The sequence below is a fragment of the Salminus brasiliensis genome, chromosome 22 (assembly GCF_030463535.1).
Source record: "Salminus brasiliensis chromosome 22, fSalBra1.hap2, whole genome shotgun sequence".
Lineage (NCBI taxonomy): Eukaryota > Metazoa > Chordata > Actinopteri > Characiformes > Bryconidae > Salminus > Salminus brasiliensis.
Genome location: NC_132899.1, coordinates 14,972,581 through 14,988,616, shown reverse-complemented (window position 1 = coordinate 14,988,616; position 16,036 = coordinate 14,972,581). Strand labels below are relative to the sequence as shown.

The 16,036-nt window shown below is 42.4% G+C and overlaps 1 protein-coding gene across 9 annotated transcripts in view; it reads left to right on the top strand.

Annotated features, from left to right (window-relative positions):
• rbfox3a (RNA binding fox-1 homolog 3a) overlaps positions 1–16,036 on the top strand; it is a 444,039-nt gene that overhangs the window by 415,821 nt on the left and 12,182 nt on the right. For 7 of the 9 annotated variants that reach the window (XM_072666968.1, XM_072666972.1, XM_072666964.1 and 4 more), the window contains 5 exons: positions 6,389–6,521; positions 7,078–7,117; positions 10,414–10,478; positions 13,607–13,685; positions 15,530–15,765. In XM_072666968.1, coding sequence (XP_072523069.1) covers positions 6,389–6,521; positions 7,078–7,117; positions 10,414–10,478; positions 13,607–13,685; positions 15,530–15,574 — 362 coding nt within the window. In that variant the 3' untranslated portion in view covers positions 15,575–15,765. Of the gene's footprint in view, positions 1–6,388; positions 6,522–7,077; positions 7,118–10,413; positions 10,479–13,606; positions 13,686–15,529; positions 15,766–16,036 lie in introns of those variants that run through there. The other 2 variants (XM_072666971.1, XM_072666970.1) reach the window with 1 other exon arrangement.

Here is a 16,036-nt window from a genome sequence, read left to right as displayed (position 1 = left end):
GAAATGCTAGAATCCAAACAAAAAAATCTCAAAGTAGATGCTCCCAAATACAAAAGGATTTAGGTTTGGATACCTAGATATACAAGGGCCTTCAGTCAGAGTTTGAAGACAGCAAGCTACTCTGCCGTTCAAACAACCAGGTGCCAGATTGAAGGTGCTAGATTTAAAACATCCACCAAATGTCCATGGATCTGCTTTTACCATTTTGTGAGAAACTGTTATGAAGCTCTGGTGAAGTGGATGCGTCAGGTGCATGTGAGGCCGTCAGGTAAGACATTAGCCTACGAGCCTCACAAACACCCAGCATGTCTGCTTCATAACTGAGCCATTTCTCTGGGAAAAGATGTTCTAGTAATTAGTTTCCCCTCCAAAAATGGTACAAGCCCACGTATAGACATTTGAGTGGATATTTTAAATTTAGCACCTTCAACCATAGATGCAGGTCCTCTCCTTTTGAATAGAAGTTATATGATGTTCTGCAATACTTCATCTTTCTGTGTTGTGTTCATAACACTGCTGTTAAAGTGAAACTCTTCCTTCAGTTGCTGTGACACCCTCTAACTGACCATATTACACTACTCGGTTTCTGTTTAGTATCGCTGTGGTTGTAATTTATTTCAACGGATCCGCTGTACAGGCCAGAAGTTCTACACAAAATAAACAAAGATGGCCAAAAGGAAAATAAGGTGAATACACACTTGGATGTACAATTTCCAATCTAAGCTACATTTACATTTACATTTATGTAAATTTAGCTGACGCTCTTATCCAGAGCGATTTACAAGGTAACTCATATTACAGAGGTGGGTCAGTGTAGTGTAGTCTTGCCCAAGGACTCTTATTGGTGTAGCGCAGCATAGTCACCCAGACCGGGAATCGAACCCCAGCCTCCCACATGGTGTGGTAGCTCAGTGGCAGGTAGTGGTGTTATCTGTTGCGCCACACCAACCACGCTACTCACGCTACCAAGCTACTCATCTTACTCTACATGACACGTAAACCTCACATACACACCCAAACATACATACACCACTCTTTTGAAAACATCCCATCAAATCAGATTTACTGTGGTCCACCACTTCAGCGGCTTGGCTGGGAATGCCAGTGCACTTGATTTATTAGATGCTAATTTTTCACGTCGTCTTAACACGCCACTAAAGTTTGCCAAGCCTAAACGACACCATATGCCTCCTCTGCTCCCTGGAGATGGTAGAGGAGAGGCTAAAAAATGGAAATAAGATATAGATTTCCCCACTTATAAAAGGAATCTTCTAGAAAAGCAAAATGCAGAATCCAGAACCCTCCCCTTGCTTACACATTTTCTCCTCCCTGCCTTTCAAAAAAAAAAAAAAAAAAAAAACAGTGGTGGCCCATGTATTTCTTGTGGAATAATTATGGCTACATTTAATATACTTTGGGGGATGGGGGGCTGAAATCGGATGTAAAGGTGATTAATCACTGTTTATCAGTCCTAGTTTCTGTGTGGGAGATCAGCGAAATTGGGCACCATAAATCGTGCAGTGCTGACAGCGCACTCCGTCTCCATTCGTCCTGGCGCTACAGGTTTATTGTCCTCAAATCCCATTCAGGAGAATGACGGATGAGGGCCGCTGACTGCCTGCTTTTAACCTCTTCCAGGGAAGTCGGGCTTCTCCCTCCCGCAGCCAGCCAATCCCTCCATCCTGCTATTACTTCAACCCCTCCCTCATTTCTTTCTTATTCCACCATCCCTCTCTTCACTTTCTTCACCCCACAATTTCAGGTATTCAAACCTGTTGTTTCTCATTTTTTCTTCTTCTTTCTCGATCTCTCTCCCTATGAACTTTTTCTCTTGCATCTGCAGAAATATCACAGTCTGATATTTTTCTTCCTTACAGTTTTTTCTCTTTTCTCTCCCACGCTCATCTCATCCTCGCTGCCTGCCTGTTCTCCTCAGTCTAAGCAAAGTGGATGGGACTAAGCCTGGGCTGAGGGCTGAGCCACTGACCCCTGCTTGGGGAACTTAATTGTGTAATCTAAGGTCTTTTCTCTTGAGTCTGTCAGCCTGCTCTGGGTGCACATGCATGAAGGACAACGGGGGAAATGTAATATTGATTGATTGACTGCGTCCTCAGCCAATGTATTCAGTGCTTGGCAGCATGTTGAGCCCAACACAACAAATAAGATTAAAATGCAAAGTAGATGGGAGGGAAATATTAATAGTGCCCTTTTTTGCTTTTTAAATAGATGCTAAAACATTTGCAAGTGGGAAGGGTGGCATGTGTTTGACTCGCAGCCATGTCCAACTGATCCAACTCTGCAAAGACACTGTCAGGAGTGACCTCATCTGTTATTACTGAGTAATATTGTCACACAACAGCTTCTGTGTGTGTATGCGTGTGTGCATGCATGTATGTGTGCAGCCTGTTTATCACAAAGTAATTTGTGTAAATTGGTCATTTGAATTCAGTGGATGATGACAGTTTTAAAAGTATCCGAACAGCCTTAGAATTGAAAAACAGTCCCATAGCTTTCCATAGCTTGATTGCAGAATGCATTTCAGTTCTTTATAGAACCATACTTTAAAGGAGTACATACAACAGGTTATCCATGATGGAGGTTATGCATGATAACACATAATAATAGTATAAAAGTATAATATCACAATCTAATAATTAATGTTACAGACAATTTAGTAATAATCATTACAATGTTGTGAAGGAAACTATGATTTCATTAGAGTAGCAGCCATGAGCCATAAGATCCATAATATTAGCAGTCCCCTTAGGCCACCACAATACATCTAAGCCTTTGAAGCATAGACTCCACAATACCTCTGAAGGTGTCCCCCATAATCAGTCACAATCAATCAAGACTTTAGCAGTAGATCCTGTAAGTTCCTGTAAGTTGTGCAGTGGGGCCTCCATGGATGGCATCAATGAGCCTTAGGTGTGCATGACCCTGTCAATTGTAGATACAATTTGGCCCTTCCGAATTTAAAAAAGATGTATTTCTGTATTGTAGTCTATATTCTGTATTAAACCACTGCCTTTACTAAAGACTCGTCTTCTGAGTGTAGAGAACAGAGGTTAATGTAGGAGTTGTAATAGAAAGAGTCCCTAGTGCGGTGGTCATTGAACCAAGCCACCCGATAGAAGCTTTCCAATGAGAGTGATGGCACTAAAGACTTAAAAAGACTGGCATCTCTGAGGCAGCAGTGCATGCCGTCACTTCTTTTTGTCCTAATGTTATTTTCTAATACATTCGGCTGAAAATAGATTTATATTTGTATACAGACGGCTCTGGGCTGGACCATCGCATGCTCCTGCTTTTAATCTTGCTAGCGCTCACATTAAAATAACAGCAGCATATGAGGTATTAGTCAATTTATGCACACGTATAGTTTTGCTGTTGCACAGGCTTTATGGGGTGTCATAACTGGCTGAGGTGATTTATGGGTTATTATTGAATCAGTGCAGCATGTAGACCCATAGCTCATTATGAGATTACATTTATGTACGTCATAGCACACATAATGCACACAGAAAATCAAAGGGAAAATAAGAGCGCTGCATACGAAGAGAATTCTGGATAAATTGACCATGGCCTGGCATATATCACAGACCACTGCTGTTTGGCATATTAACACTGGCGTCCATAGCTTAGGAGGGACAAATTAAAATGTCAACAGCTCCAGTCTATATCAAAACGAAAGAGCAAACTCCTTACCTTCTGCCATCTGTCTTTCTTTTACATCAGACAAAAGGCCACTGCGCACCTCCCCACAGCAGAACAATGCACTCCTTTTTAGGTTTTATTTCAAGAACTATCATGAGCAGTATTTGTAGTCGCAAGAATTTAAGCCTAAACTGAAGTTTTGGGTACAGCTGGAGCACATCTGCCTCAATGTGTGGCCTTGGCCTGGCAGGCACACCACACTACACCAACAAATGTTCATGGGCAGGACTATGTTCACCTAGATGTGTAACATGATTCAAAGTGTAAGTTGCTCTGAATATAAGAACATCACCCAAATGTAAATGTCTTCAAGATGAAGGGTCTTGCCCAGTGCCTTAGAACAACCACTTTCAGTTGTCAGTGGGATGTGTAAATAAGATGTGAGTGTGAAGAGCATTTTTAAAAGTTTAAGGAACCTCCATATATTGTGTTAAGTCCCAGACTACATTTTAATTTCACTTGCGAATCTTCATTTAATAATGTGCAATCCAAACCTAGGCTTATTTCCTCATACCGGCCTATAATTTGGTAGGACCTTTACATCTTCTCACTCATACATCTTATACGTTTTTAAACATGGCTTTTTAAGCAACCGAAAGTGTAAAAAAAATAAATAAACAAAAAATTAGCATCCCACATTTGTATTTGCAATATCCGCTGTTATCTTGTACCTCCATTTTTGCCATTTCTCACTTTTTTAATAATGTGAATGTGGCAGTTGTTTGCATTGAGCCAAAATTTCATAATAAGATGTTTTCCTTCTCCTGTAAAGTTGCTATCTTGAAAATCTTGGAGAAGTTTTTGCGAGGATATACACATACACTGTACACATGCAGTCTCTGCATGCATGTTGGTAAATAAGTACGTCTATGTAATCTGAACTAATTGGTATTAGTATTGGTATTACGTAGTGCTGGGTGATATGTCCTTAAATCAATATCACGATTAATTGAACATTAGACCACGATTATGATTAATGACAGAATAAATAAGCAGCTTGAGTTGCTCAGTTGACTCAGAGTGCAGTCACATGACTACACACATGGTAGTATGTTATAAAGGGGACAATACTTTCCCCACTCTGTGTATTCATGTACTAGCAACATTTTAAAAAATAAAATAAAAATAACTGTCATGAGCAAGATTGCGTTGATTAGTTGGGTTCTGAATGACCGTTTTGATTAATTGCCCAACCCTAGTATTAGGCATTCTAATCCGCTGTCAGGTTGCCTCGACATTCCCTCTCTGGTGCTCGTGAGCCTTTGGTCGCAGTGGCTAATGAATGAGGTAAAGTGTAGAGGAGAGAATGGGTGGCTGTGTCTGGGAAAGTAAATAATTGACAAGGTCCTCAGGGACAAAGAGGAGAGCGTGACGGAGTTGGTGCATAAATGAGAAGAAGCTGGGCCGAGTGCAATGTCGAGAAGTGTTTTGCTTGCACAGTACTGTGGGTAATTATGACCTCACCCTTGGTGCATGAAGGCCACACTCACTGTTAGCTGAAGGTTAAAGAGACACTCAGGATGGTGCATATTCTACACATCGTGGGTTTCTCTCATCTATCTTCTCGTTTGCTCAAAATTTGTTTAAAACCTTTCCTGGTCTATTTGCTTTCACTTCAGTTCACTTTCAGAATTCTCTCTTTTTTTTACTCTACTGTTCTCTCTGTCTCTCTTTCTCTCTTTCTCTCTTTCTCTCTCTCTCTCTCTCTCTCTCTCTCTCTCTCTCTCTCTCTCTCTCTCTCTCTCTCTGTCTCTCTGTCTCTCTCTATTTCTGTCTCTTTCTCTCTGGCCCACCCCCTCCCCTCTTCTCTTCACTCTCATTCTTTCTTTTTTTTAACACAAGTCAAGCATGCTCATACACATTCTCTCCTTCCTGCACTTTTCCCCAGTGTTGACCCTGGTTCGTCCCCTTTCTCGACCACCCCATTCCCAGTGGTGGTGTGTGTGTAGAGTGTGTGCAGGGTGAAATGAGCGATGGTGTCGGGCTGTGACTGCACCTCAAAACAATACGCTCCATCTGCTCCTCCAGCCCCATGTGCCAGCACATTGTGTCTCACCTACAACAGCCTACCACCTCCCCTGCCTCGTACACACTCCGCTGGAGCGGGAGAGCAGCCAAACACACACACATACACACACACTTCCCTTGCCCAAGGTTTCAGAGAGGAGCACAGCACTGAGGTTTCCCTATTTAAGGGATGCCTTTCCGTCTCCTCCCAGCACTCTACCTAATGCGATTTGTTTCCCTTTAAGTGTATGGAAATGCCTGTCTGTGTAGCCTTCAGTTGACCTAGAGAATGACCCCTGAACTGTTCCTCTGTCTGAATGACTAAGCACTGTTTCATTGACATGTGTTGTGTCAACATGGCACAGTAGTTGACATCAGAGGGGAGCTGTTTTGGTTCAGCTATGAGTGTCCTATATGAACACGCTCTGGTTGACAGTTGGCCGAGAGCTGAATGCTTGTTATAGCTACAGTTTAAGAAAAGAAAGTTAACGTGACCTCTGTTAGAACAATGTCCTTATCTTTTCTTCTTTCTTTTTCTTTAATTCCTTTGTTTCCTATTTCTCTTTTCTCTTCTCTTTTATCCTTTTATCCTCTTCCTTCCTCTGACGGTTCATTTCCCTTTCTTGTCTTTTTCTTTTCTCTCTCGCTCTTTCTCTCTCTGCAGTGACGGGTTTCCCATACCCAACCACAGGGGCGACGGTGGCGTATAGGGGCGCCCACTTGAGGGGCCGGGGTCGTGCAGTCTACAACACGTTCCGTGCCGCACCTCCGCCCCCTCCAATTCCGGCTTACGGAGCGTGAGTTAACCTAACTTCAAAAAACATTTACACAATAATATTCCCACCGTTTATTTGTTTAGCCACCGACTATATTTTTTCTTAGAGCAAAGCCTGGCTGTGGTCGCCATAATTCAGTTATTATCACACCCTGAGCTAACTTTAGTGCTAGCTGTTCTGTCTGAGATAATCAAAAGCCCATTCCCAGCTACAGACACAATACCGTTAACTTGAATTGCCCTGATACGAACAATTAAATTGATTTGTGTCACAGTCGAATGATGAACTGAACCACAAAGTCCTGCTGGCACATCAGCCCTGTAACCAAGCAGAGGCCATCAGAAAACAATAGGGATTTCCTAACAGAGCATAAAATTACTCTTCAGTGCGAAAATGGCCATCATTTCTCATTTGCTCCAGCTTTTTCTCGTCTCAGTCAACAGTGCATTGTTTTGTCTGTTGAATAAGTGCTTACAGTGGTAGCTAGCCTGATTTTTTTCATTTCTATGGAAAGCTGTTCAGTGGCTGTAAACTAATGCTTTGTACTTTGTTATTGTGGGGTTTTTTTTCTTCACAGTGTGGTTTACCAGGATGGCTTTTACGGTGCCGAGATCTATGTAAGTGTGTTTCCTCTCGTAATTTTTAAGCTCTTACTCCTTGTTCTGCTTATTGTACATTTAGAAAATCACTAAAGGTTGCAACCCAGGTTTGAGAATGTTTGCCTTTTTGTAGCCATGGCTCCTCACCAGTGCATTGGGAGGGTGGGTAGGATGGCACCCTTGCGTGCAATGCCAAGAGAGCCGATGGAGAACTATAGCCTTTTTGAGACGCTCTCTCTAAAGCACTGCTGTTCTCTTATCTCCATGCTTTGCCAGAACAGCTGGTGCTGAATCTTTCATAAGGCTAGGGTCAACTTGGGTTGTCTTGCAGAAATCCATGAGGACAGCCCTTTCCTGGCCACTAAGAGCCTTGTTAAGGTCTTCTGTACATGCCGTTCCATCTTATAGTGACATACTGAAACAGCGTAAGGCTAAACCTCATCTGACGTGCACCCATTTTTGGGGCACCTCTCTGGTTCTGTTCTGTATGGGCTGGATTAGAACAAAAGAGGACAGTCCTTTTTCAGATTTCGGAGTAATTCCTTAGCAGCATTTTAAAATATATGCTAAAATAATGAAATTTCAACACATTTAGTGAGTGAGATTAGAGATATCACATGTTATGTTGATTTAGACATAGTATATTTGTCATACTTTTACACAAACCCATTTGTTCAGGCTATGGAATATACAAATTTGTTCTTCCTGTACTATGAGTAAGGTTTAATTCAGACAAAACACATTTTGTTCTTTAAAACTAATATCTAATATCTAAAAAATATTGTGGAGTTATATTACACATGAATGTCTTACATTATCCAGAATAAAAAATATATAGTCCTAAAAATAGTAAAAATAGGCCTAATTCCAATCTGAACCACCCACTCCAGACGTGGATTTGAATGGTATAAAAGGGACGTCACCCAAGTCTCTGAATGTAGTGCCAGCAGAGGCTGTTGGAGTTAACCAAACTAAACCCATGTTCAAGTAAATGCTTTGTTACTTCATTGAAATAATTACTCAAGTATAGGCAAAAGTAACCTAGGAAAAACCTAGCAAAAAACACCTGAAGAACTACAAGGAGCTACCTGGCACATGATGCTGTAAAAACTGCAGCAGAACCGTTTAGTACACTTAGCACCTCAGTTGTGGTTAAGGTTAAAAAGGTAAAAAAGTTAATGTTACAAAATCAGAGGTGTCAGCTATCAGCAGTGTAACACAATAAAATTAAAACCAGAGCTGTCTGGGCTGATTGATTTCTCTGTAAGAGTGAGCCATATCGCTTTGGATAAACTACATTAGTGGAGGTTTTTGTTTTGTTTTGTACAGTGCATTTTTATCCTCTCCTCTCAGCTCACATTAAAATGTAGCCAAAAGGCCTCGCATTGCTCGCCAGCCCCATGCCCAAGCACTATTATTCCTGACAGGGTGTCAGAAGGTATTAGACAGTCAGGTGATCAGAGGGAGTGAGAGAGCATGCCTCCCTACCCAGGATTATGTCACTAGAGGAAAAATGGAAATGAATTCAACTTTCAGATCTGAAGGAGGGCAAACCAGCCAAGACACAGCAATGATGCCCATCCCTACATGTTGTGTTTGGAACAAATGCTGCACACCCATAGCCAGGTATATCTAGTGCTGCTTTAACATGGACCTCATGCTTGGCTGCAAACCCAGGGACCACCCTGTTATTATAGCCTACCACCAAAAATAAGCTACGTCGCAGGTTCTGCCTATTTCTTTTTTCGACCTCCCAGGTCGGTACGGCTTTAAAGTCGAAAACTTTGATAGCAACTGAGTGAGAAAACCACTGTATGCCCGAAGTTTAAAATTGGAAAACTTTGATAGCGTCTGAGTGGGGTGGTGAAAGAGAGGGAGACTTTCATACAATCTATACAGGGTTCTCGCAGTGACCTGATTTTCTTTTTCTCCCTTGCTCTCCAGCAGCTAAACATTTGATCTTAGCAGAGTACTATCGGACATTAATCCACAGCTGAAAAATGAATGAGAGCATTTATAATTTAGGGTGCAGTCTTGTATCTGAGGCCATGCTCAGCCTGGCACACTCTCCACCAGTGCCACTGTTCAATGTAGAAGAGATGTCTGCGAATGAAACAACAAAGAAGAGATGGAAGATCCGAGCGGTTTCATTTAAATAGACACTTAGACAAACACTTCAGCGACTAAAGACACTTGCTCCCATCCATTCACAGCTTTAGAGGGAGGCATATTTGTGTTACATTTGTCCATACGCCTTGCTCTTGGAGCGTGGTTATCAGCAGACACCAACTGGATTGCTGATCCTCTTTGGTGGCTAACAATCTCGGCTAATGATATTTGATGCTGCTTACAACATGCCTATTAATAGCAGGCTTATGTGGAGCAATTAATGGCTTTGTCAGATGTCATCTAATGCTTATACAAGCAATATTTAGTGTCTGCCATGCTTTGGCTTCTGTGGAGCACATTTCCTGTGTCAGGACAGCTCCCTCGGGCATTGCGCCAAAGGATTCGTATTGGCCGGCCACATTAATTAAAAGGCCCTCCGATAGCCTCGGCCAAATCTTCCATTTGGTTTGTTCACAGTAAGCAAGCATTGACTGGTTTTAAATGTTTATACCAGATTCCCACTTAAGATGCTGATCGATAGGCGCCCAGTGCTGCCATTCCGATTGATCGAATTGATGTGCTGCAGACAGGGACGTAGCAGGTAGTGCTCCTATCACTGTGCACAGAGTAGACAGGTAAATGGGCTTGTTTGGTTCACCATCGAGTTTTGCCAAGTTAGCCATGTGTGACCTTATTGAGGTCTTTAGGGCTAATTCCATCAAACTGTCTCTTAGCTGTTAAAACCATTCCAACAACTAACCATGGGGTGAACTCCCAAAAAACTTTACTTTTTTATTGTTGTATTTATTTGCAAGTTACAAGTGCGCTAGGGCCTCAGTGTTGGTCTCTGCATGAACTGAATAGAATGTGGGGTAGTTGGATTCAATTTACTGGTGAACTGGTTAAAACTACTGGCTTACAAGCAGCACCTTTAGCAGCACATCATACACTATGAGCATAATAGGGTTCTGTGTAGCACTAACAAGGCATTATTAACTCATCCATCTACAAATAGTTTGTACAGAACCAGTGTATCGAACCATTTAAGCATCCAAAATGTTCTTTGGCTTGTCATGTTTCTATATGGAAGCCTTTTTACAAGCATAACATTAGTTCTAGAAGAACTAGCTCGAGGATAGAACATGCTATTTCTGCACTTCCTTGTTTTTATGTGCCTAATGTTTTTTACTTCATATGATTGACAGGGTGGCTATGCAGCATACAGGTATGCCCAGCCAGCCGCAGCAGCTGCAGCAGCTTACAGTGACAGGTAAGTGTGCCACAGTGCCATCTTTGTCTTGGGGTAGTATTACATTTATTCATCTTCAATAAGATTTCTCATGTTCAATTTTGTGTATCTGATGTCCTAACATCTAACATGGATATAGAGATATTAGCTAATTTCCCAGAATAAATTGATACGGTATTAAGTAAATTTACACAAATACACCACATGAACAAAAGTATTGGGACAACTGCTCGTTCATTGTTTCTTCCTATATCAAGAGGATAAAAAGAGTTTCTTTTGCTTTTGTTGGAGTAACTGTCTCTACTAGCCATGGGAGGCCTTCTACTAGATTTTGGAGCATTGATTTGAGGGTTTAATTGCATTCAGCGACAAGCATGTTAGTGAGATTAGGATGTTGGATGATCACCACCCCACCTCATTCCCCAACTCTCCAACTCATCCCAGCAGCATTGGCTGGAACAACATCGTTCCAGAGAACACAGTAGAGGGGCTTCATACCCCTCTAACCTACTCCTGGCATTAGGCATGGTGCCAATAATTTTATGTTTATCTTCTACAGAGAGTCCTATTCTATGGCATAGTGACTAGACAAGCTGTGTGTGTGCATTTGCACATTTGTACCAGCAAAGTCAGGGATGTCACAATCATTTGGACATGTAGTGTACATTTTATAACACATTTATATTCGCTAGCATGATTTGGAGCATTTCCACCATGCAGGTATATTTACAAACTTATGGCTATGCATTTTTTAATAGTTTAAATAGTAACAGTGGCCAATTTGGTACCCTTAATGCCAGAGTACCAAGTGTAATGGGGGTATACAGGTGAAGTCGGATACACAGTTCTTCATGGAATAGTAGACGTACTATACCCTACTGTACTGTCCAGAGGAAAGGGCTCTTTGAGTAGGGGCTGTAGTGACTGTCTCATCAAATCCAGATTACTCGTGATCTTCTAATAGATTTGTGAAAAATACCTCTTGGACATGACCTCCTGAGACCTCTGGGTGTTAATGTCTCAGATAAGTATGTACTCTTGCACCTGAGTGAGTTTACTTCTCTGAACCTCGGCCACTTATCTTAGGCCTCAAGGGCCGTGTGCCTGTGTATTTCAGTGGTGTGTGCGTATGTGTGTGTTTGAGGAGCAGGGTGGTGCTGGGTTGTCAGTAATTTATCTGGGACCTGTGGGGACCCTGTCAGGTTGGATCAGGGCAGGCGCTGGTTTAATCTAGGCGAGATTGAGCGTGTCAGTGGCGATAAGGCCCAGCCCTGCCCGCTAGCCTGAAGAGCGCAGATAATGTAAGATTTATCAGAGCCAAGCGCCGATCCACATCAGAGCAGGTGAAGAGACTGACATTCTGCTGCAGTGATTTCAGCCGCCTCCTTTTCTCGCGCTCTCTCTCAGTCCTCCCACTCTTTTTACTCTCTTATCCTCTTCCCCCACATGCCTTTCTTCCCAAAAATGTGTTTTCTTCCACACTTTCCTACATTCTCCCTTTACTTTAACAGAGCTTCATCTATGGGCCGTTTACATGATATGTTGTGTAGCTGTTGATTGCAAATAGGAGCAACAATATTATCAAGCGTTAACATGAGCTCACAATCTGATTGTACAGCATTTCTTTGTTTAAAATGACTAAATTACAGGGATTCTTACACAAGAGTGGGCACACATGCAACCCCGTAGTAGTTACTCGTAGTCTATGATTTTGCAGTATGTGTTTAAACATAGCGATTCACTAATTAAAGAATCCTAGGTTTATGCCAATATTCAGTATTTGTAATGTATACACACTATATGTCCAAATATTTTCTACCAAATGTCCCTATAGAGAAGTACTGCAAATAGAAAAGGACTCTCTAGAGCAGATCAACATTAAACTATTGGCACCATGCCTAAGAGGGGTATAAAGCCCCAGCATTGAGCTGGGAAGCAGGGGAACTGTGTCATCTGGAATGATGATACTCCATCCTTTACTTTTGGGATGAGTTGGGGAGTTGAGGATGAGGTCGGGTGGTGATCATCCATCATCCTGACCTCACTAACAATCTTGTCTCTGAATGCAATCAAATCCTCACAGCAACATTTTTTTTTTGACGGCTGAGATGCTTTACAGAGTAATGCCTATTTGTTCAGACTGGCCAGGCACCGTATTGAACAACCTGTGCTGGGGATTCCCGGGTGAACTCCTCAAAAAGGTCCGGCGCAGGCAGTCAAAATCCCCTCTGCTCAGCTTTCTCATTCTCTCATGCTAGCCTGACCTTTGATGTTGTAATAATCCCGGATGACAAAAACCTGGTCAGATCCGATAGTATTTCCATGTGTAATAGCCGTGTCTGGGCAGAGGATTTCCCTCCTCTTTCCTCTTTTCTCCTCTCTCAGTCCGTGCCCTTAGCCCAGGCCCCACACTGCCTTATCTGCTCCCCACAGGCCCTCATTTGCAAGTGTGTGTTTGGAGAAAAGTAAACAAATGAAGAAGAGAAGTGTTGGGAGTAAATAAATAAATAAGTGAACAAGTGAGGCCCATCTTGGAGGAATTAGTTCCAATTCGCCAACAATGAAAAGAGTGGGAGAAACAGCCACCCCCCAGTGCAGGCTGGGTAAACAAGGGAAGGGCAAAGGAGCATGGACAGAATGAAGAGAGCCATATGCACACACACAAACATGCGCATACACACACACACACAAAATATGCCTGAAGCAGGCTGCCTCGCTTTTCTACCAGCCGCACTCCAGTCCCTTTCATTCAGCGTGTCTGTTGTCTTTAAACCTCTATTTCTCTCTGTAATCTGTTTTCTCCCTCTGTTCCTTCCTCTTGTTCCATCTCTTTCTTTCCTCCCTCCATACATTTGCCCCTCTCAGATCAATATAACTTTTACCACATCCTCAAAAAAAAAGATAAAATGCTCACTACCTTTATACCTGAAAAGCAATGGCTGAACACAAATCACCTTCTCCTGCTCTCTTACCTTTACGCCATACATTTATAGCGACCAGACAATTGCATTTTCATCATAGAGCGAGATATGGAAAGAGATAGAGGTAATGGAACTAGTTAAAATGAACTGTGGCTGCCAGTCCACAGCATTCCTGTTGAAGCTTTAATGTTTTAACGGATGCTTCAATCTTTCCTTCTCTCTGTGCAGTTATGGCAGAGTCTATGCAACAGCAGACCCCTACCACCACACAATTGGACCTGCAGCCACGTACAGCGTGGGCACTATGGTAAGTCTGCGTAACACAGCATGAAACCATCACCATAGAACAGCATCCGCAAGTATCCCCAACTTCACCCACAATTCAGACGCCACTTAAACAAGGAAGAAGCAAAAAAAAATGGACCATGAGAATGTGGCTGCAATTAAGCAGAAAAAGTGGAGGAATGAAGTTGGGCTGCTTGTGGATTCTAGTGCTGATTCAGTAACCTGATGCTTGCTAAAGTTGGGTGAGAGTACTGGAGCTCATCTTTTTAGGTATGTCTCAGCTTGTCTAGATTAATTGAACATTGGGTCATCTCTGGCCTGGTAAATAAAAGGGTAGATGTCTTGATGTCCCTATTGAAGTGAAACTTGATTACTTCAGTCTGATAAGACCATTCAGACAAATAATTTTCCTTTCCATATGAGTACACTCAAACTGTTGTGGGCATAGTTGTTCTGTTAATGTTTGTTTTTAGCTAGCTTTTGCAGCTAACATCAAAGATGAAAAATTCTAAAACTCCTATCTGCACAAAAAAGAAGAACTGTATGATTTGTTTGGGGTTTTATTTTTGTATTTTTTTTCCCCCATTTTCTTACCGGTCGTGGGTAGGGACTTTTCCAAAGATTAACGACCATCAAGCGCAGGCAGCAGCGTCCCGAGGGAGATTAAAGAAGAGCGAGAGATAGAGAACAAGCAAAACCAAAAAAAAAAAAAAAAAGATTCCATCGCTTCCACCTCCCCACCCCCCGCCCATGAGGCTTATTGGACAAACACTCTGCCTAAGACAAATGGCTGGAATTTACCAAGCCGACATGCGTGTGATTCTCAAAACAGTATTATTCCCCGGTGCAGCTGCTAGCTAAAAGCTTTCATTAATTAAGACCATTTTTTCCCTCTTCATTTACTTAATTAAAACTGTGGCCTGTGTTGCTTTTTCCTTCCTTCTTCCTCTTCTTTTTGTCCAAATTGTCCTCCCTTTCTCATGACTACAGTTTTCCAGTATGAGACTGACAAAAATATGTAGTTGTCCCTGAGCGGTGTTCCTCTTTTGGACCTTGGTGTTCTTTGGGGGGAGACGCAGGGCGTTTTGTGGCTTGTCACTGCTCTGATTGGCGCATGAGGTGAACTGGGTAGCGGCTAAAGGAACCCAAGATGGACAACACCACTGAGTGCATTGCGAGGGAAATTAATAGGATTTAGTCAGATTTGATCAGCAGACCTCAAGTAAAAAGTAATTCAATAATGAGTCCCTCAGAGGGTAAAGAAAGTTAGTTTCGCCGGCTCTCTGAGAGAACAGAATTCATGCCACGTTTAAGGCGTGTGTGTTTTGCACCGAGCTGCTTTCGGAGAGGCTGGGGATGGAGCCTTTGAAGTTTTTTTGTGCTGGGCCAGAGCAGCGGGGCACTACAGCAGTCCAGCTAAAACAGAGTGCTGAGAAAGTGATTAATATAGGATGTCTCTGGTCAAATAAACCTGAGGACGAGACAGACTACCCTCTGGGTAGGACAGCTATATTGAGGTTCTAAAGAAAACCCATCTCCCTCTTGCTCTCTGTCTAGGTTTCAGGAGAGTTGCCAAGCCAAGATAAAGTTCTGTAATCACCTTTAAGTTGTTTCGAGCAATTTGTTAGTTCCTCCAAAAATATCTGTGTGTTAAACAGGAAGAGTGGTCTGCTTTAGTCGCTGCCCAGTTGAACCTGAAAAAATACAGCCACACATAAGCCAAGGAATTCCCCCTGACATTCCTTAGGGAACGTCAGATGATTTGGTGTGAGAATGGAAGAAGAAAGGGAAGAAAGATGTGGGGAAACCAGCGAATCTACTTTACACTGATTGGAACATTTTTGTTTTTCATCTTTGATGTTGCAGGCTAGCCTATACAGAGGAGGGTACAGTCGCTTCACTCCCTACTAAAGACAGAAAACCCATCCCCAGACAAAACAAAAAGCAAAAAAAAAACAAACAAACAAACAACCCACCACCTCCTTCCCTGGAAAACTAAATAGAACAAAATGCTTCCGGGTTTCTGCCGACCCTACCTTGAACACCCTTTCAACTTGCTGGCGTTTCAGTTAAAAGTTAAAACGTCTTATATACCATCTGTGTGATTTTCTCATGACTTCCTCTCATGATGTTTCTGTCATTGGTGTATTGATTTGGAATCTGTTTTGTTTTGTATTGAAATGTGTGGGCCGAGAGGGGAGGGGCAGAATGACAGCTTGGAGGGAGGAGCGGTGCTGTCCAATGAGCTTTCTCATTTAGTCTGGCCTTAGATTTACGAGCATGAGCTCAGCTGATTTATGGTTAAAGCGAGCGGAGAGTGAGGGCCTTGCAGTGGCGTTTTAAGCATTACTGAATGGCACAGCTCTAAAGCAA